The sequence below is a fragment of the Mytilus galloprovincialis genome, chromosome 5 (assembly GCF_965363235.1).
Source record: "Mytilus galloprovincialis chromosome 5, xbMytGall1.hap1.1, whole genome shotgun sequence".
Lineage (NCBI taxonomy): Eukaryota > Metazoa > Mollusca > Bivalvia > Mytilida > Mytilidae > Mytilus > Mytilus galloprovincialis.
In genome coordinates this window covers 11,612,069-11,633,112 of record NC_134842.1, presented here as the reverse complement: position 1 = coordinate 11,633,112, position 21,044 = coordinate 11,612,069, and the positions used below count along the sequence as shown (strand labels likewise).

The 21,044-nt window shown below is 31.3% G+C and overlaps 1 protein-coding gene across 2 annotated transcripts; it reads left to right on the top strand.

Annotated features, from left to right (window-relative positions):
* The first annotated feature begins 1,693 nt into the window (after positions 1-1,693).
* Positions 1,694-20,006, top strand: LOC143075146 (cytochrome P450 4A4-like). Of its 2 annotated transcripts, none has more exons than XM_076250463.1 (13): positions 1,694-1,773; positions 4,059-4,224; positions 5,961-6,162; positions 9,187-9,314; positions 9,727-9,851; positions 10,432-10,494; positions 13,545-13,668; positions 14,432-14,564; positions 15,078-15,201; positions 16,241-16,436; positions 17,359-17,441; positions 18,494-18,559; positions 19,072-20,006. In XM_076250463.1, exons 2-13 carry the CDS (start codon positions 4,060-4,062, stop codon positions 19,172-19,174), a joined length of 1,512 nt encoding a protein of 503 aa, XP_076106578.1. In that variant the 5' UTR covers positions 1,694-1,773; position 4,059; the 3' UTR covers positions 19,175-20,006. The 2 variants fall into 2 exon arrangements, with proteins under 2 accessions (XP_076106578.1, XP_076106579.1); XM_076250464.1 differs by having other exon boundaries at positions 1,694-1,785.
* The last annotated feature ends 1,038 nt before the right edge of the window (positions 20,007-21,044 follow it).

Below are 21,044 nucleotides of genomic sequence, written 5' to 3'. Positions count from 1 at the left end.
AACAAGCGACAAGAAGCGACAACAAAAATTATTTTAGCGACAACAAGCGACAAGAAGACTATTTAGCGACAAGAAAACATTTTTTTTTATTAGATATAAAGAAATTTGTATTTAATGTTTTTTTTTAAATATACGAGCAGATATGTCTAATTAAAATGTTTTATTATATAGATAGACGAAGAAATGAAACATTTGTGAGAAAGAAAGAGATTGTGAAGTTTATATTAGTATATTGGTAGATGAAGAAATTTAACATTTGTGAAAAAGAAAGAGATAAGATAAGATAACTTTATTAGCACTAACACATTGACAATAAATGGTTATGGCAACAAATTAAAGACTAACTACAATAACATATATATACAATGAAGGAGTGACAGTGGATAATTATGAGAGAAATATATAAAAATAAATGAGAAGCATATACATTATTACAAAAATCAAGTACCTTTTAATAATGAGTTTCTCACCAACAAGCATTCATTCAAATAGTTGACAACAATTTTTAATATTGTTTGGGAATTACTATTTAGAATTGATATAAGTAAGTTATATGATAAGGAAGAAAATTTGTTGATTTGTTTATGTTGACTTCTAGTTTCCAGCATTTACAAAAATCACTAAGAACATTTAAAGCTGTTTGTAGTCCCTTTTCAGAATTTGATAATAAAACTATATCATCTGCAAATAAAAGGGAATTTATTGTTGTATCTCCAATTACAATGGGATCTGTATTAGCATCTTGGAGACTTTTTACTAAATTATTTATGTAAAGATTAAATAATAAAGGACTGAGAACATCTCCCTGTTTAACGCCACGGTTGGAGATAAATTCTTCACTGAGACCATTTTGGAATTTAATTCTACATGTAGTATCGTCATACATAGAATGAATTATATTAAAAAGTTTACAGGGTAATTTAAGTTCTAAAAGGATATAAAATAATCCATTTCTCCAAACTGTGTCAAAGGCCTTTCTGAGATCAACAAAGGCAAAATGAGATTAACGAGTCGCGTGTCCCCTGTTTTATTGCTACAATAACATCCAATTAACACCTTCAACTTTGTACACGCGTCAGACTATACAATTACACGCGCCAGAATATACAATCATTGTTGAAAACTCAAGATTGTCATTAATTTCCTTTCATCTTCAATCAATATGCATAAACATGATAAATGTCGTTTAATGAGGCAATAAACAAATAAAAAGATGAAAACATTCACATTTCAATTTTCTTTTCCTCCTGTTTGGTTTCAGTTCTTTGTATTTCACAATTTGTGTCAATATTTTCAGGACAATGATGCACAAGTAATTCATTTTGCGAGCTTAATACACATTGCACGAAAAGAGTTTTAAAAAACAAATTATAAGATAAATAATATGTTCTAAAACACAAGGAAAAGTAATCTTATAATACAATAATTAAACGTAATACTGGCTGTTATTCATAATAGATCAATTTTAACTTTCTTGTCGCTAAAATTATTTTCTTTTGCATATTCTTTTAATATTTATTGCTATAATTAATTTTAATTAAAAAAAAATGTTTTCTTGTCGCTAAATAGTTTCTTGTCGCTTGTTGTCGCTAAAATAATTCTTGTTGTCGCTTATTGTCGCTTGTTGACGCTTGTTGTCGCTAAAATTCTTGTTGTCGCTAATTAGTGAGACCGCAATTAACTACATAGTGGGTACCAGTATCAGATTTCCGGTTTAAGAAAAGTACAAACAACCAGTTTGTGATAATGATCTTTGACCAACACTGGCAACAGGTGAGGACATAAGTACGTTCAACAAAAATAATTATTGAACAAACATGGCAGTGCAATCTTAGTCTTATTCTTTTCTCTACTCTATCTTATTAATATTTTTAAAGGGGTCCTACCACCCCTTTTTTACCTAATTTTTCCCACCCTGAAGATATCTGAAAATATCTTGAGTCTCTCCAAAAATGGCAAAATGCAATAAACGGTTAAATTTTTTTTTTCTTTTAAATAAGACAGCTTTATATCCACCTGAGGTAAAAGTTAAAAATATTATTTAGCTAACTAGTTTATAAAATTATCATTTTATCCAAGGATACAAATCCTTGTTTTATCTAATTTGTAAATTATAAGCTAGTCTTTCAGAGACGCATAAATACATATTTAAATATATAAGTATATATATGTCTTGAATCTATTAAGGGTTTATACGACCGCAAACATTGCTATCATATATCGTGGTCTTCATCCGAAGACATTTGTTTTCTGGACAATATAGTTTTAAGGGGCTCTCGGATGTACATAAATTTCAGCAAAAATTTATACATTTTGTTTTTCTTTACAAATTTATTTATTACACTATTAGTTATTACTTTATGATATGGTACAAAAATCAACCAAACAAATCAATTCGTTTCGGCACCAGATGACTTTTAAAATGTTTATAAATATCATTGAAAAAGCTCCAAATTATCTCCCTTTGGTGCAAAAATGCCAATTTTTTGCATTAGGCCAAATAAAAATAAATGTGTGGTTCCAGTAACCCTACCTTCCCTACTTTTTCGCCTCAAAAATAGCCTACCCTAAAGATTTTATTGTCTTTTTTCATTAGGCAATGTTAAAGTCAGAATGTTGCTCCCATAGACTCAATGTAAAAAAATAACATAAAATAAAAAAAAATCCCTACCTACCTACCCTAACTTTTTTTCCGGTGTAACTGGAACCACACATACTTTTTTATTTGGCCTTAGAATTGAAATCTTTTTTAACTCATCGTTGACCTATATTTTTTATTTTTTTTTTCAAATAAACTGTACTTAAACTAATCAATTGTAAAATTAAGGGATTTCTGTAATTCAGTTCTTTTTTTATTGTGATATATATTTGCCTCTATTTCTCCTATTAGTTTTCAACAGAAAAAAAGTACCTTAACAAAAATGCATGCTTCTTTCAAAGGCAGATTGTGAGCTTAAATGAATGGTGATCCCATTTTTTTTTTTTTTATTTTATTTTTCTATTAAGTATATGATAACATGAATAAAGTTCATTTATAGAAAACAATAGCGAAATCCTATATTTAAAAAAAATGGATTTATACACTCGAGCCCCCTTTAATCATATGAAACTTCAAATTAAAAAAAAATATGCATGTTTTTTTATGAATTAATGGCTTGTTTTCATTATAAAAATTATGTACAATGTATACTTTTTTTTGAAGAAAATTTTTTAATTTAAAAGAAAAATTTACTTTTTTATGAATTGTTTTCTTGACATTCTTCTTCTAGTCATGAAAATGCAGTTTTTCATACCTGAACTTCACACCATATGACTACAGACAGCTAATACATGTATCACCATTAAAAAATTAAATTCAATTAATTCTTATATAACATTGTTGATTACATTTTCAGTATGAGTGCAGTGTTGATTACATTTTCAGTATTAGTGCAGTATTGATGTCAGTTGTGATTGTTGATTACATTTTCAGTATGAGTGCAGTGTTGATTACATTTTCAGTATGAGTGCAGTGTTGATGTCAGTTGTGATTGTTGATTACATTTTCAGTATGAGTGCAGTGTTGATGTCAGTTGTGATTGTTGATTACATTTTCAGTATGAGTGTAGTGTTGATTACATTTTCAGTATGAGTGCAATGTTGATGTCAGTTGTGATTGTTGATTACATTTTCAGTATGAGTGCAATGTTGATGTCAGTTGTGATTGTTGATTACATTTTCAGTATGAGTGCAGTGTTGATGTCAGTTGTGATTGTTGATTACATTTTCAGTATGAGTGCAGTGTTGATGTCAGTTGTGATTGTTGATTACATTTTCAGTATGAGTGCAGTGTTGATGTCAGTTGTGATTGTTGATTACATTTTCAGTATGAGTGCAGTGTTGATGTCAGTTGTGATTGTTGATTACATTTTCAGTATGAGTGCAGTGTTGATGTCAGTTGTGATTGTTGATTACATTTTTAGTATGAGTGCAGTGTTGATGTCAGTTGTGATTGTTGATTACATTTTCAGTATGAATGCAGTGTTGATGTCAGTTGTGATTGTTGATTACATTTTCAGTATGAGTGCAGTGTTGATATCAGTTGTGATTGGAGTTATTGGACTTGTTTTATTCTACATCACACAAAAGATCATCACATTCCTAAAATGGCACAGAAGGATGAAGAAAATATTGTCTCACTTCCCTGGACCAAAGCCTCATTGGTTCTTTGGTAATGCTTTGCAGGTACAATTTTAAAAATACATAAACAATATAAAAGCGTGTTTATCTTTACATAATATATATTGTAAATTACCTCCCTTAGTAGTAGAAAAACATTGCATTGTAGGTGATATCTTCTTTTAATGATTTTTGTTGAGCCTGCAACTTTTGTCGCTGAAAGCTCGACATAGGGAAAGTGACTCGGCAGCGGAGGCATTAGCTAACTTGTTACTTAAAAGCTTTATATTTTAGAAGGTGGAAGACCAGGATGCTTCATACTTTGTATATGGATGCCTCATGTTACAAAGTTTCTGCCAGTCACACATCCAATGTCCTTGACCTCATTTTCATGGTTCAGTGACTACTTGAAAAAAAAGTTTAGATTTTTTGTAATGTTAAATTCTTCCTTATTATAAGTAAAAGGATAACTACATTTGGTATGTGTGTACCTTGCAAGGTCTTCATGTCAGTCACACAGTTTTCACTTGACCTTAACCTCATTTCATGGATCAGTGAACAAGGTTAAGTTTTGATGGTCAAGTCCATATCTCAGATACTATAAGCAATAGGTCCAGTATATTCGGTGTATGGAAGGACTGTAAGGTGTACATATCAAACTGGCAGGTGTCATCTTACCTTGACCTCATTTTCATGGTTCAGTGGTTATAGTTAAGTTTTTGCATTTTGGTCTGTTTTTCTTGTACTGTATTCAATAGGTCTAGTATATTTGGTGTATGGAATGATTGTAAGGTGTACATGTCTACCTGGAAAGTGTCATCTGACCTTGACCTCATTTTCATGGTTCAGTGGTTATAGTTAAGTTTTTGTATTTTGGTCTGTTTTTCTTATACTATATGCAATAGGTCTACTATATTTGGTGTATGGAATGATTGTAAGGTGTACATGTCTAGCTGACAGGTGTCATCTGACCTTGACCTCATTTTCATGGTTCAGTGGTCAAAGTTAAGTTTTTGAGTTTGGTCTTTTTTTCTAATACTATATGCAATACAGTCTGCACCAAAAACCTTTTCAACTACTAGTCCGAAGACCAATATTCTGACATTTTTGTTATTGGGCCAAACAAAGTTTTGCAAAAACTTACTAGTCCTAACCAAATTTTACTAGTCTAGGGCATCGGACTAGTGGCTAACCGTGCAGACTGCAATAGGTCAACTATATTTGGTGTATGAAAATATTTTAAGATCTATATGTCAGTCGCACAGGTTTTATTTGACCGTGACCTCATTTTCACGGTTTATTGCTCAGTGTTAAGTTTTTGTGTTTTGGTCTGTTTTTCTTAAACTACAAGCAAAAGGCAACTATATTTGTTGTATACATGGAAGAATTGTTAGCTGTACATATCTGCCTGGCATGGTTCATATGACCTTAACCTCATTTGCATGGTTCATTGGTCAATGTTAAGTTTATGTAACAGTTGTAATAAAGCTTTACATTTAGGACAATCAACATAATATCAATGATAAGTAAAGAAGGCAAGACATTTCAGTGTGTGCACTTGTGTTAAGAAAAAATTGGGGTGGTGTTTTTTCAAGTTTTGAATATCAAATTCACTATATAAAAAATATTTTGTAGCTTAAGCACAAACAAATATAATAAACTCAATAAATCTGTTCTGATTTAAAGATACTTTTATAAAATGTGATCACTGATGTCATATATTTATTGGTTATATCTATAATATATTTATTATATAAGGATGAAATCTAAAGAAAGATGAACAAAGGATTTTCTCTCTTCAGATTGGAACTTTCCATGATTTTGTGACCAGAATGCATAAAAAATATGTAGAAAACCTGCACACCAAAGGTTATAGTTTCTGGGTGTTTACAGTCCAGCCTGTAGTGTTTCTGACTCATCCAGATACCATTAAAGTCATCATGAAATCTAATGCACCTAAAGCTAAGGGTAACATAGGATACAGCTTCATGATTCCTTGGATTGGTGAGTAGATCATGAAGTCTAATGCACCTAAAGCTAAGGGTAACATAGGATACAGCTCCATGATTTCTTGGATTGGTGAGTAGATCATGAAGTCTAATGCACCTAAAGCTAAGGGTAACATAGGATACAGCTCCATGATTTCTTGGATTGGTGAGTAGATCATGAAGTCTAATGCACCTAAAGCTAAGGGTAACATAGGATATAGCTCCATGATTCCCTGGATTGGTGAGTAGATCATGAAGTCTAATGCCACTAAAGCTAAGGGTAACATAGGATATAGCTTCATGATTCCTTGGATTGGTGAGTAGATCATGAAGTCTAATGCACCTAAAGCTAAGGGTAACATAGGATACAGCTTCATGATTCCTTGGATTGGTGAGTAGATCATGAAATCTAATGCACCTAAAGCTAAGGGTAACATAGGATACAGCTTCATGATTCCTTGGATTGGTGAGTAGATCATGAAGTCTAATGCCACTAAAGCTAAGGGTAACATAGGATATAGCTCCATGATTCCCTGGATTGGTGAGTAGATCATGAAGTCTAATGCACCTAAAGCTAAGGGTAACATAGGATACAGCTTCATGATTCCTTGGATTGGTGAGTAGATCATGAAATCTAATGCACCTAAAGCTAAGGGTAACATAGGATACAGCTCCATGATTCCCTGGATTGGTGAGTAGATCATGAAGTCTAATGCACCTAAAGCTAAGGGTAAAATAGGATACAGCTTCATGATTCCCTGGATTGGTGAGTAGATCATGAAATCTAATGCACCTAAAGCTAAGGGTAACATAGGACACAGCTTCATGATTCCTTGGATTGGTGAGTAGATCATATTACTACAGTAAGAAATATAGATATAAATGGAGAATATTTTAGATATAACTATGATGGTATGAATCAAAATTTATCAAATATCTGAAATCCACAGCATCTTCACAAAACAGGGTGAAAATTGAAAAAAATGGTGTTTGAGTAGGTGCTTGCTGCCAGGGATGTAATTTGCAGGTTTACTGTGGATTCCAGTATTTTCCTGGGTACCAATTTTCGTGGTTTCAAGGATATTGTATTTTGTAGTTTAGCAAAAGTCTGCATATAGAAAATTTGAATACCATTAAAATTGTGGTTCACTTGTTGTACCCACGAAATCAACAAACATTGGTATTAAACTAATAATGATGAATCAACAATATAGGATTGCAAGTAAAAAAATGTTTCTTGATTTTTATACGACCGCAAAAATTTTTATTTTTCGTCGTATATTGCTATCACGTTGGCGTCGTCGTTGTCCGAATACTTTTAGTTTTCGCACTCTAACTTTAGTAAAAGTGAATAGAAATCTATGAAATTTTAACACAAGGTTTATGACCATAAAAGGAAGGTTGGGATTGATTTTGGGAGTTTTGGTCCCAACATTTTAGGAACTAGGGGCCAAAAAGGGCCCAAATAAGCATTATTCTTGGTTTTCGCACAATAACTTTAGTATAAGTGAATAGAAATCAATGAAAATGAAACACAAGGTTTATGACCACAAAAGGAAGGTTGGGATTGATTTTGGGAGTTGAGGTCCCAACAGTTTAGGAATAAGGGGCCAAAAAGGGGCCCAAATAAGCATAATTCTTGGTTTTCGCACCATAACTTTAGTATAAGTAAATAGAAATCTATGAAATTTTAAACACAAGGTTTGTGACCATTAAAGGAAGGTTGGGTTTGATTTTGGGAGTTTTGGTCCAAACAGTTTAGGAATAAGGGGCCCAAAGGGTCCAAAATTGAACTTTGTTTGATTTCATCAAAAATTGAATAATTGGGGTTCTTTGATTTGCCGAATCTAACTGTGTATGTAGATTCTTAATTTTTGGTCCCGTTTTCAAATTGGTCTACATTAAGGTCCAAAGGGTCCAAAATTAAACTTAGTTTGATTTTAACAAAAATTGAATTCTTGGGGTTCTTTGATATGCTGAATCTAAAAATGTACTTAGATTTTTGATTATTGGCCCAGTTTTCAAGTTGGTCCAAATCGGGGTCCAAAATTAAACTTTGTTTGATTTCATCAAAAATTGAATAATTGGGGTTCTTTGATATGCCAAATCTTACTGTGTATGTAGATTCTTAATTTTTGGTCCCATTTTCAAATTGGTCTACATTAAAGTCAAAAGGGTCCAAAATTAATTTAAGTTTGATTTTAACAAAAATTGAATTCTTGGGCTTTTTTTGATATGCTGAATCTAAACATGTACTTAGATTTTTGATTATGGGCCCAGTTTTCAAGTTGGTTCAAACAATCTTTACCATTCAGTGATAACAAGCACTTTATTTTACATTTTAATATTTTATGATGTATTTAAATGAGTAGTTATTGTTGCAAACTCCATTAGAAATTTGAATTGAGATCAGTTTTAGAAAAAGGGAAAGGGGGATGTGAAAAAAAAATGGAGGGGGGGGGGGATAAATTTTTCTCATTTCAGATTTCATAAATAAAAAGAAAATTTCTTCAAACATTTTTTTGAGAGGATTAAAAAACAGCATAGTGAATTGCTCAAAGGCAAAAAAAATATTTTAAGTTCATTAGACCACATTCATTCTGTGTCAGAAACCTATGCTGTGTCAGCTATTTCATCACAATCCAAATTTAGAGCTGAATCCAGCTTGAATGCTGTGTCATACTTGCCCCAACCATTCAGGGTTCAACCTCTGCGGTTGTATAAAGCTGCGCCCTGCGGAGCATCTGGTTGGATCTTATTAATACTCATCTATACAAAAGAAGCGTCTATGTAGCCAATGAACAGAATCTGCCTGCAATTGTAGTAAACTGAACTTTTTTTCTATATTTTTGCAAGTTTAAGGTTATAATGTACATATATTTGACATTTCCTGGTACCAGTACACCATACTTTCAATATTAAAGAAGAACATGTAATACAAGCCAGAGTTTGTGGTCTAGATTGATCTTATTTTCTTTTAGGACTATTTTTTTTTATGGCTTATCACTTAAGTTATTTTTTCTCTTATTTTTTTCTTCAGGTGATAGCTTACTTGTAACACATGGATCTAAATGGGAGAGAAACAGAAGATTACTGACCCCAGCATTCCACTTCAGTGTATTGAATGGTTACTTCAAAATATATAATGATGTGGCAGATACTTTACTGGTAGGATATAACCTGATTAGAACATTCTAAAAAAAAAGTACACCAAACACAAAATGTGAAATTTTGATAATATTTAAAATACAACAGAATTTAACAAAAATATTGGACGGTAAAACTCGCCATACCAAACACCAACAATCAACTACCTTGAGAAAAAGACTTAAAGACAAGTATAAACATTTTCAAACAAACTAATGGTCCATTGACATGTTTTGTATTTGGCATTGTTTGGTGACTGCCAGTAAAGTTAGTCACAGAAAATATATTCTAATAGTCCATGCATATCAATATCCACATTTATATACCGTAAAAATAACAAATATTTAAATAACTAAGTTGAGTTAAAATTTTAAAACTTACAAAAAAATTGAAGAAAAACATGCAAAATAAGATTATAGGTGTAATTTTTTAGGAGAAATTTTCCAATGGTAGTAAAAGTGGACAGTATATAGAAGTATATCAAGCCTCAGCTTTGGCTGTCTTAGATTCTCTAATGCAGTGTTCATTGTCGTACAAAGGAAATATACAGTCAGTTGGGTAAGTCAGGCTTTATATGTGTTGAACTCTCTATAAATAAAATGTTGTGTAAATCCAATGTGTTATTTGGACACTTGAGGTAAGTTGTCTCAATGGCAACAACAACAACAAACAACAAATATTTTATTTGCCAATCACGGCGCCCAAAATGAGCAGAATAATTACAATATAATTTTCAAACATAATGTGAAGTAAATTAAAAATAGGTTGAATAAAGTACATAATATGATTGATTTAAAATATTAAAGCAAATGAAGAAGGCAATTTGTAATAACAAAAATGTCTCAATGGCAATCATATCACATGTTTGTAACTTTATATTAATTAGCTTACTAAGGAAACATACACAGAGTTGTCTACGTAGCTCTGCTTCAATGGTATTAGATAGTGTTCAACATCCAATGACAAATCAATGCATATTTAGGAGGAATGTATATTAAAGTGATATGGATGTTTTTAAAGATCAATTCAATAGCTAACAAACCATTAATCTTTATTTCTATTAAACTCTTTGTTTATTTCAATTTCAGTAATTAGTACCCTGTGTTTTATATTACATGTACTGTTAACTTTTTTCCAGAGAAAGTCATCCATATGTTAAAGCTGTGAAGAGACTTGTTGAACTAGTGATGGCTAGAAATCTGTAAGTTTTATAGTATTCTCATATATGTACAGCATGATTGTTCATTGTATCTTGAGTATAAAAAAAGAAGATGTGGTATGATTGCCAATGAGAAAACTCTACACAAAAGACAAAATGACACCAAAATTGAGTGTCTTTCACACATTTGGATTGTAGGCTTGGATGGCCAATCTACTAAAGAATAGGGAGAGCTGACTCCTCATTGGGACATTCACACCTTAAAAGGAACTATTTTCCTATCTGTGATATCTTTGATACCATAAATAAATATAATAAGGGGTATTGGGTAGCCAAGCAGATACTGATGGGTTATTTAAGGGGAAGTATGCTTATGTTTTTTGCTGCTCCTTTCAAACTGTTTGACTGATACATTGATAATGTTAGCTTCAAAGTGAGTGTAATATTATAATTGGTTTTGTTATTTAACTCTTTATTGATTGATTTGTGTTTAACACCACTTTCAACACTGTTGTACTATTTTGTGGCAGTCAGTTTTTTGGGAGGGGAGCAGGAGTACCTGGCCTCACGGTCATAAAACTTTGAGCATGCTTTTTGTACTCAGACTAGAAAATCAACCAATCAAATTGCTGGATTTCATGTTTCGAGCATGATTTTTGTGCTCAGGGCACTGAGCAAAGTTTTATGCCTTCAAGGCCTGGAGAGAACAAACTATTTATTGAGAACTCAACATAAATTAAACAATCTTGAGCATAATCTTAAACAGGAATTTTCTATTTTTTATTAATAGTTCTATTGATCAATGGTTGTGGTTTGCCATAGCCAAATAATACTCTTAGCTTACACCAATCTAGTTAAAACTGAATCTTCAACAGCAAGAACCTCTTAACTTAATGTGTATTCCTTCATTTTTCTCTGAACCAATTTTATGCATTAGAAAAAATGTACTTTTATTTGATAGGTAATTCATTGTTTTACTGAATTCCCCATACAAGAGGGGGTGTATACAGGCAAATTTCATTCACATCAATTTCACGTGAATTTAAATTCATGTGAATCTCACGTGAATTTCACCTCAAACGAGCTTATATGTGAAACTCACGTGAAATCAGTTTATGTGTGTTTCACATGAATTTCATGTGAAATTCACATGAATCTCATGTGAAATTCACATGAAAATTACATGAAATTTGTTCACGTGAAATTCATATGAATCTTTAAAATAAAGTAATTCAAACAATATCTAAATTTTTAAATTCAAGTAAAATCATGAAAAATACCAAATTTTTTTTTGGGAAAAGTTCATGTGAAATCCATGTAAAAATTTTCACGTGAGTTTCATGAATAAGCTTCTTTGAGGTGAATCTCACGTGAATTTCACCTCAAACAAGCTTATATGTGAAACTCACTTGAAATCAATTTATGTGAGTTTCACATGAATCTCATGTGAAATTCACATGAAAATTACATGAAATTTGTTCACGTGAAATTCATATGAATCTTTAAAATAAAGTAATTCAAACAACATCTAAATTTTTAAATTCAAGTAAAATCATGAAAAATACCAAAATTTTTTTCTTGGGAAAAGTTCACATGAAATCCATGTAAATTTTTTCACGTGAGAATCATGTGAATCTTTAAAATAAAGTAATTCAAACAACATCTAAATTTTTAAATTCAAGTAAAATCATGAAAAATACCAAATTTTTTGGGGGAAAAGTTCACTGAAATCCATGTAAAAATTTTCACGTGAGTTTCATGTATAAGCTTCTTTGAGGTGAATCTCACGTGAATTTCACCTCAAACAAGCTTATATGTGAAACTCACGTGAAATCAATTTATGTGAGTTTCACATGAATCTCATGTGAAATTCACATGAAAATTACATGAAAATTACATGAAATTTGTTCACGTGAAATTCATATGAATCTTTAAAATAAAGTAATTCAAACAAAATCTAAATTTTTAAATTCAAGTAAAATCATGAAAAATACCAAAATTTTTTTCTTGGGAAAAGTTCACATGAAATCCATGTAAATTTTTTCACGTGAGAATCATGTGAATCTTTAAAATAAAGTAATTCAAACAACATCTAAATTTTTAAATTCAAGTAAAATCATGAAAAATACCAAATTTTTTTGGGGAAAAGTTCACTGAAATCCATGTAAGAATTTTCACATGAGTTTCATGTATAAGCTAGTTTGAGGTGAATCTCACGTGAAATTGATATTAATGTGAGCAGATTTTGCCTTTGTAGGAGGGGTCCTGAGCCCGAAATCCCGAACTTAAAAACATGAAATCCCAAGGTCCTGAACTTAAAGAAATTTAAATAACACCATCCTGAAATTCAGAAAAATAATTCCCGGATCCCGAAAGGATCAATCCCGAAATCCTGAGCTTAAAAACACCCAATCCCTGAGTCCCAATAAAGGTCCCTCCCCCTCATACAAGCATATTGAAAATGCATACTGTGTTGTACATTTGAATTCATGGTTTATCTATACCCACGAGGTAAACGAAAATTTGAACCCAACAAGTTATAATGGGCCATTCCAGTTAATATCTGCTAAAGGGGGGTGGATGGTCCTTTCTGAGGGGTGTAAAATTTATACATCTTAGGGGTGAAATTTTGTTTTTTTTCATCTGACAGGTTCACTTATACGCAACAAACTTCTGAGGGTCTTGGCAGCAGTAAATAATTAAAAATGATTACATCTTAGGGGTAACAAAAATGCCTTTGTCAGATCTGATGGGTGCTTTGAAATGTAGACAGTTTCGTATCATGCATTATCTGGTATTGTTTTTAAAATTCTGATGGGTACAATCCTTGCAGTAAAAAATTCTGATAGGTCATTTTTTTCCATGAAAGCCCATCCACCCAACATGAACAGGAACTCTTCATCTGATAGGTCTTAATTTTTTATATCTGATAGGTAGTTTTTCATGATGTTTTTTTCTGATACGTATAAAAAAAAATCTCCCCATCATCCCCACCTGTCAGAAATTAACTGGAATGGCCCAATGAATCATATGATACACACTATATGTCTCTTTTCATATCTAATTATAACAAAATCTACCTATCTTTTTAGGAATTTGTTGTTTTATCCTGAATGGCTGTATAGATTGGCACCAAGTGGTAAAGAATTTTTTAATCTGTGTGATTATGTTCATCAGTTTGCTGAAGATATTATTGAGAAGAGAAAGACAAAATTGGTATGAATATAGAAAAATATGAGAATAAGAAAAAGCAGTTGATAGGATTTCATTATTGTAAGGAAGATATTTCCATCAGATACTTTTATTTGTTGCTGAATGTTACAATCAGTTATGCTGTGCAGTATTTAAAATTAAAAAAAAAATGTCTCCTGTAGTATAAGGCAGTGATGTGGTTGGCTTATATACCCCTCCTACAACTCCACAAAACTCCCAAAGCACGGGTTATAAGCATAGAAAGAAAGGAGAGAGAGCTTGACATGATGTCCTAATTTATTGGTTTGTAAAAGCGTTGACTGAAATACATTTTATATAAAGCACAGAAGCGCTTCATTCTAAAAATGAATGTACAGTCAATGCTTTAATAACCCTATAAATTGCTAAAAGAAGTGTTCGATACTTATAATTACTTATAATTACATTTTTTTGACAGGATAATGAAACACAATTTCTATCAAGTTTTCTTTTATTTACATGTGCACTTTATTGTGAAAGCTTGTGTCATCATGAATGTACCTTTTTATTTTGAAATAAAGGTTGTTTTCACAATGACACAAGATTGCTGTTAGCTAATCAAAACAACTAAATATAATGAAACATACATGTAATGTAAATATTAGAAGATAAATACTTCAGCACCTTATATATGTTTTATATTGAATTTAAGGGTAATGCTGACTTATTTTCATACAATATATAATGACAAGAAAATATTTTAAAAGATTTGTTAAAGTATTAATAATTTGAATTACTTATTTGACAGATAAACAAAGTCAGTAACAACAAGAAAAGACAAATGGATTTTCTGGACATTTTATTGACAGCCAAAGATGAAAACGGTCAAGGGTTGACAGACCAGGAAATCAGAAGTGAAGTTGACACATTTATGTTTGCTGGTATGATTTTATAAATCAAATGATCTTTGCGGCTTTAAATTCATGTCCAAGCCAGTTGAAATTTCCTTTTAAAAAAAACATTTTCATGTGAGACAAACCAAAAAAAAAATTAGTAAAATTAAAACAGAAGTTGAATTCATAGTTTAAGTATGTAGATGGGACAAAAAAAAAAGCAAAAGTACAGAGTTGGAAATCAGATTGTTTCATTAACTTTTTGATTGTATATAAAAAAAAAAAGATGTGGTATGATGCCAATGAGACAACTCTAGACCTTCACAAGAGACCAAATGACACAGAAATTAACAACTACAGGTCACCATATGGTCTTCAACAATGAGTAAACCCTACACTGGATAGTCAGCTATAAAAGGACCTGAAATGACAAATGTAAAACAATTCAAACAAGAAAACTAACGGCCTAATTTGTGTACAAAAATGTTTATGAATAGTTTATTTCCCCTTCTGTTTAACTTTTTCAAGCACCTGTTGTGAATTATATTTATGTAATTGTAGGTCATGAAACTACAGCCAGTGTCTTGAGTTGGAGTATATATGCTCTTGGTAAATATAAGCTTATACAGGACAAGGTTTATAGAGAGGTCAAAAGAGTCATTGGGGACAAACAGCATATAGATGGGCAAGTAGAGTTTACACAGGTACAGGTAATAATAAGTGTCTGAAATTTTCAATTTTCCAATTTTCAGTACCAGTAATTCTGTATCTTTGATTGATTAATTGATGCTAAACATTACTTTCAAAACTTTTGTGCTATTTCATGAGTCATTTTTATTGGTGGAGGAACCCAGAGTGAGAACTTCTTACCTTCGGTAGCAAAACTCACAATACTAAGTCAATTGAAATAAGTGTCCAGTACACCTGCCACATGCGACATTGTATTTCACAACCTCAGTCTTGACAGGCTTAAGTGATACAGTAGTTTGATTACTTACACCTCTAAAACGCCAAGGCTCCTTGGTGTCTCAGAGGTGATTAATTCAAATTTTTTAGTATAAAAAGTAAGAAATTGTCTCTGACACAGACTCACTTGTCAAATACAACACAACATGAAAATTAATATTGAAAAGCACAACAGTGACAGCACTCTATATTAAGTAGAGCACACACCTGCATCAGATGATTAGGTCTGAAATTCTATGAATTATGTTACAACAGTTTGGAATGAATCTGTATTTTAAAAAGTATATTTAGGATTTTGATTCTATTTAATTAGACTTTATAAATTTCTGTTCCTGATTGTGATATACTTTTTAATATTGCTGGTGATTTGTATCTTCTGAAGAACATTGATACACTGATAATGCATCTTATTCATTGTGGATTTGTTAATATTCATTGGAAAGCAATTTTTCGTGGATTTGTGTGTACAGGAGAACCATGCATTCAAATATTCAGTGAATAACAAATTTTCTTATGGAATGTATGCAGACTTTGCCAAAACCACTAAATAAAATATTTGTACCCAAGAAAATAACTGAATCCACATTATGATCACTGATTTCTGAACCTTTGATAATAACATAACAGTGCTTACAAACCTGTAAAATCATTTGTGTTTGTAACTGTAAATTATATTACAGTGAACCTTTGATAATGACATGACAGTGCTTACAAACCTGTAAAATCAAGTGTGTTTGTTACTCTAAATTATATTTCAGTGATGATATATCAGAGATGAAGTACCTGTCCTGTTTCGTTAAGGAAGTGATGAGACAATATACTCCAGTTCCTCTTATAGCCAGAACACTGGAGAAACCCACTGAAGTCAATGGTGTAGAACTTCCAGAGGGAATACTCACAATTCTAGGAATACACAGTGGTCATCATCACCCAGATGTGTGGGAAGATCCATGGGTAGGTACAATACATACTTATAGCCAGAACTCTGGAGAAACCCACTGTAGTCAATGGTGTAGAACTTCCAGAGGGAATACTCACTCTGCTAGGAATACACAGTGGCCATCATCACCCAGATGTGTGGGAAGGTCCATGGGTAGGTACATTAAATATTGATTCTAGGAATACACAGTGGCCATCATCACCCAGATGTGTGGGAAGATCCATGGGTAGGTACAATACATACTTATAGCCAGTTTACAAAACTTACAAAATGCCCCAAAACAACATTTTTAGATTATTTTTGTTAACACTTTAAAATTCTTAGCTTATGTCTTATAAGAGTAGTTGGTAACAATTACTGGAAGAATTTTCAGCAATAGTGCTTTATCTATGTTCTTTTGTCCTCACCATACCTTAATATGAAATTATCCAAACTACTCTTCCAATCTTTCCATGAGTGATATCCATCACTTTGATTTAATGAAAATCCCAAATGACGCTTTTGTTCAACACACAGTTTTGATCAATTATCATTGTCACCGACATACAAGCTACAACTATCACTCTTAATTTATTCTTCTTATGAAAACATATTGAAACGTAAAAAAATAAAAATCATGATCTTTTATATCCGATTGAAGATAAGTTTATTAAATGTTATTATGTGTCCAGCAAAATTTGATTTAAAGCTCAGTAAAAGTAAGGGTATTGAATTCTTTAAGATGAAAACTAAACCCATTTAGGGGTAATATAAAATAATTGTCAACCACTTTCCAAAGTGTACAAAACACACTTTTTCAAACCCCCCATTCTCCCTCTTGATTTTTAACCCCCCAAGTGTACACTTTATAAAATGGTTGACAGTTATGGTTGACCCCTCAATATTTATAACTAATATTTTTTCTGCATTACAAATACATATGTTTTACTTTTACAGGAATTTAAACCTGAGAGATTTGAAGGCAGTAAACAACGTGACATGGATCCTTACAGTTTTACTCCATTCTCTGCTGGACCAAGGTATGACCAATCATTTTAACAAAGAAGATATTCACTAAGGCTTATTTTTGTGTCAGAACTTTTTTATTTAGAAAAAGGTTAAATGTGACAAATGCATTTTTGTAGTGTCATCAGGGATTACAGATTATCTCCCTTGGAAACTGATTAACAGGATATTAAACATTTTTACTGAAAATTACATGTGTTAATTCAAACTGATTAATTACTCTATAAGTCCACTCAAGAATTAACACATATAATTTTCAGTAAAAATGTTTAATATCCTGTCAATCAGTTTCCAAGGGGAGATAATCTGTATAAGTTGGTATCTAGAAGTAAATTTTGTAAAAAAACAAATCCTGTTTTTCGGTATTTTACTTATAAATGGACTTAGTTTTTCTGTCAGAAAAACATTACATTCACTCTGTGGTAAACAAAAATTAAATTTTAATTACTTTCTTAAACTATTCTGGGTTTGTACAAACTTGGACAGAAGCTGGTTTATGATCATACAATAGTATCCAGAACTAAATTTGTAAAAACAAAAATCCCTTTTTTCCATATTTTACTTATAAATGGACTTAATTTTTCTGCCAGGAAACATTACATTCACTCTGTAATTTAAGTTTTTAAAATTTTAATAACTTTCTTAAACTATCCGGGATTTGTACCAGACTGAACTGAAGCTTGTTAATGATCAAAAGCTAGTTTCTAGAAGAAAATTTAGTTAAAATTTTGTTCTTGTTTTTCCGTATTTTACTTTTAAATGGCCTTAGCTTTTTTCCAGTTAACATTACATACAGTCTGCAGTTAAAGTTTTAAAACATTTATTAGATTCATAAACCATGTAAACTATCCTAGATTTTTACTGAACTTGGACTGGAACTTCTTACAATCTAAAGATAATATCTTATTAGATTCTAGAGAGGAATATTTTTATTAATTTTTTTCCTCTTTTTTGTTTAGCCTGCAATTAACAGCAAAAGAAGGTGAGACACTGGGTTCTGCAGAACCCTTACAATTTTTTTTGTAAAGAATCAATTCAACAAAGTTATTTTATATATAAATTGTAGAAACTGTATAGGCCAGTCATTTGCACAAAGTGAAGAGAAAGTTCTAATAGCCAGAATAATTAACAGGTATGTAAAAAATATTTCTAAGAGAAGATGTGGAGTATATGTTTATGATACTCAGACAGCAACCCAACTGCAACAAACAGCCAAAACATATCTAGAGGACAACATAACAGTATTCAAAATTGAGCTCTAAATTGTTTGTTGAAAAATGAATAATTTAACAGAAACAATCAAAGATCTGCCATCCATACCAAATTCTCAAAATAGTTTAAAAAATTTAGATATGAGACAAAACAACTGCTACTAGATTCCTGCTCAGAACATGATCCAATTCTTCATTAATGTAAGTGCTTGGAATCATTAATGCTCATTGAAAATACATTTCGAAATTCATTGTTTTCATTGGTAATTGAAAACCACAAACTTAAATTGTTAGCAAAAGACAGCTTTGTTGTTACTTTCCAAATATCTAATTGAATTCCTGAAAAATAAGGATGGAATAGCTTAACAAATTAAATGCTGGACTCAACATGAGAAAATAAGAAATAAATTTGATAAATCGTTATTTTTTTCAGATTTGAAATTTCTTTGGATCCTGATCATAAAGTAGAGCCTTTCATTGAATTTGTAATGAGAGCTAAAAATGGAATAATGGTCAGTTTTAACGAAAGGAGTTGACATATGTTTATGATAGATATTTTAAAATTGAAATGCTGTTTATAGCTTTGACTGATTCAGAAGACTTTACAAGCTGGAGTGATGATTTTAACATTTATTGTCTCAGAGTACATATTTGTGATACATTTTATACAATTTTTTATAAAAAAAAAATAATTTATTATAATATTTGTATTTTCCTTTCCATTGTTATAAAACACTTGAAGCACAAAGTTTTTTCTACCCCCAGTTAAAGCTTCTCTTAGCCTGATTGGTGCATTCTCCTTTATTAATTTTTATACGACCGCAAAAATATTTTGTGGTCATATATTGGTAATACGTTGTCATCATTGTCCAAAGACAGTTGGTTTCCCGACAATAACTTTAGTATAAGTAAATAGAAATCAATGAAATTTATACTCAAGATTTATAACCTCAAAAGGAAGATTGGGATTGATTTTTAGTCCCAACAGTTTAGGAAATAGAAACCAAAAGAGGGACCCAAATAAGCATTTTAGTAATTTCCAGACAATAACTTGTGTTTAAGTGTATGAATCTCTCTGAAGTAATACCACAGTTTCAATACCAAAAAGGGATGGTTAGGATTGACTTTTAGGGTTTATGGTTCAAAACATTTAGGAATTGGGGCAAAAAAGGGGGAAAACAAGGGTTTCCTGGTAAATAGACAAATAAGACAATTTTAAAGCAGTGTAAGGGAGGTAATCAATCACATTTAAAGAACAATGTATTTAAATGGATAATTATGGTTTCAAACTCCATTAGAAAGTTGAATTAAGATTATGACCATGTCTTGAAGGAAAGATTTTTTTTGTGGGAAAAAGAAATTGTGGAAGGGGAAAAGAAATTGTGCCAAAAAAAGGGGGTAGGGTCAATTCACAACAGCATAGTGAATTGCACAAAAGCAAAAAAATTAATATAAATTCAAATCATATAACCAATTCTAAGTTCTTTGACTACAGTTATTCTGTGTCAGAAACCTATTATGTGTCAAATATTTAATTTCAATCCAAATTCAGATCTGTATCAAGTGCTAATATTGTGTCCATTTTTGCCCCAACTGTTTAGGGTCTAACCTCTGTGGTCTAATCCAGCTGCGCTCAGGGAAGCAATTTATTGGTACATTGTATTTGTTGCTCATCACCTAAGAATTGATTTGACTTTCACACAGTTTTGATTTGAACATCACTGATGTGTGTTGTGTTGAGGAATTGCATGACAAGGCTTAAAATAATATCCTGACACCTTTTAAATATCTTTCTATTGTATGGTAGAAACATATATAGGAAAGATAACATTGTTTTTTTTCTTGGTAAAAAATAACTTAACCAAAAGTGCTGTAATTAGTGAGTTTAAACTCTGTAGGTCAAGAACTACTATGAAAGTACTTTAATTTGTGGGTATCAATTTTCATGGTTTGAGCAACATTTACATGTTCGTGGGTTTTTAAATTTGTGGATTTCAGTTTTCTGAAAGAAAAGATAATTGAAAAATTTAAGCCTTTAGAAAAGAAGGTTACAAATAGTCTGAATTGAAGGAAATTACAAAGTAAACATTGACCAGTGTAAATCGTATTGACCAATTATATTAATGTTAATTATGCCATAAACATGTCTGCCTAAAGAAAACATTAATGTAAACAAACATGACAAATGCTAGAAACATATCTTGAATTGTTAATTAATTCTTATTAAAAGCAAGCCCAGCATGAAATTATTATTTCCCATGTGTACGAGAACTATGAGGATATAAAAGGAACACTTTATCATACTAGCATATCAATACCGGAAATCTGACTTTCATCGATCAAAAATATTTTTTATAAGAATAAAAAGATCAAAAGTTGTACAGTTTAGGTTATAAAAGATTAATG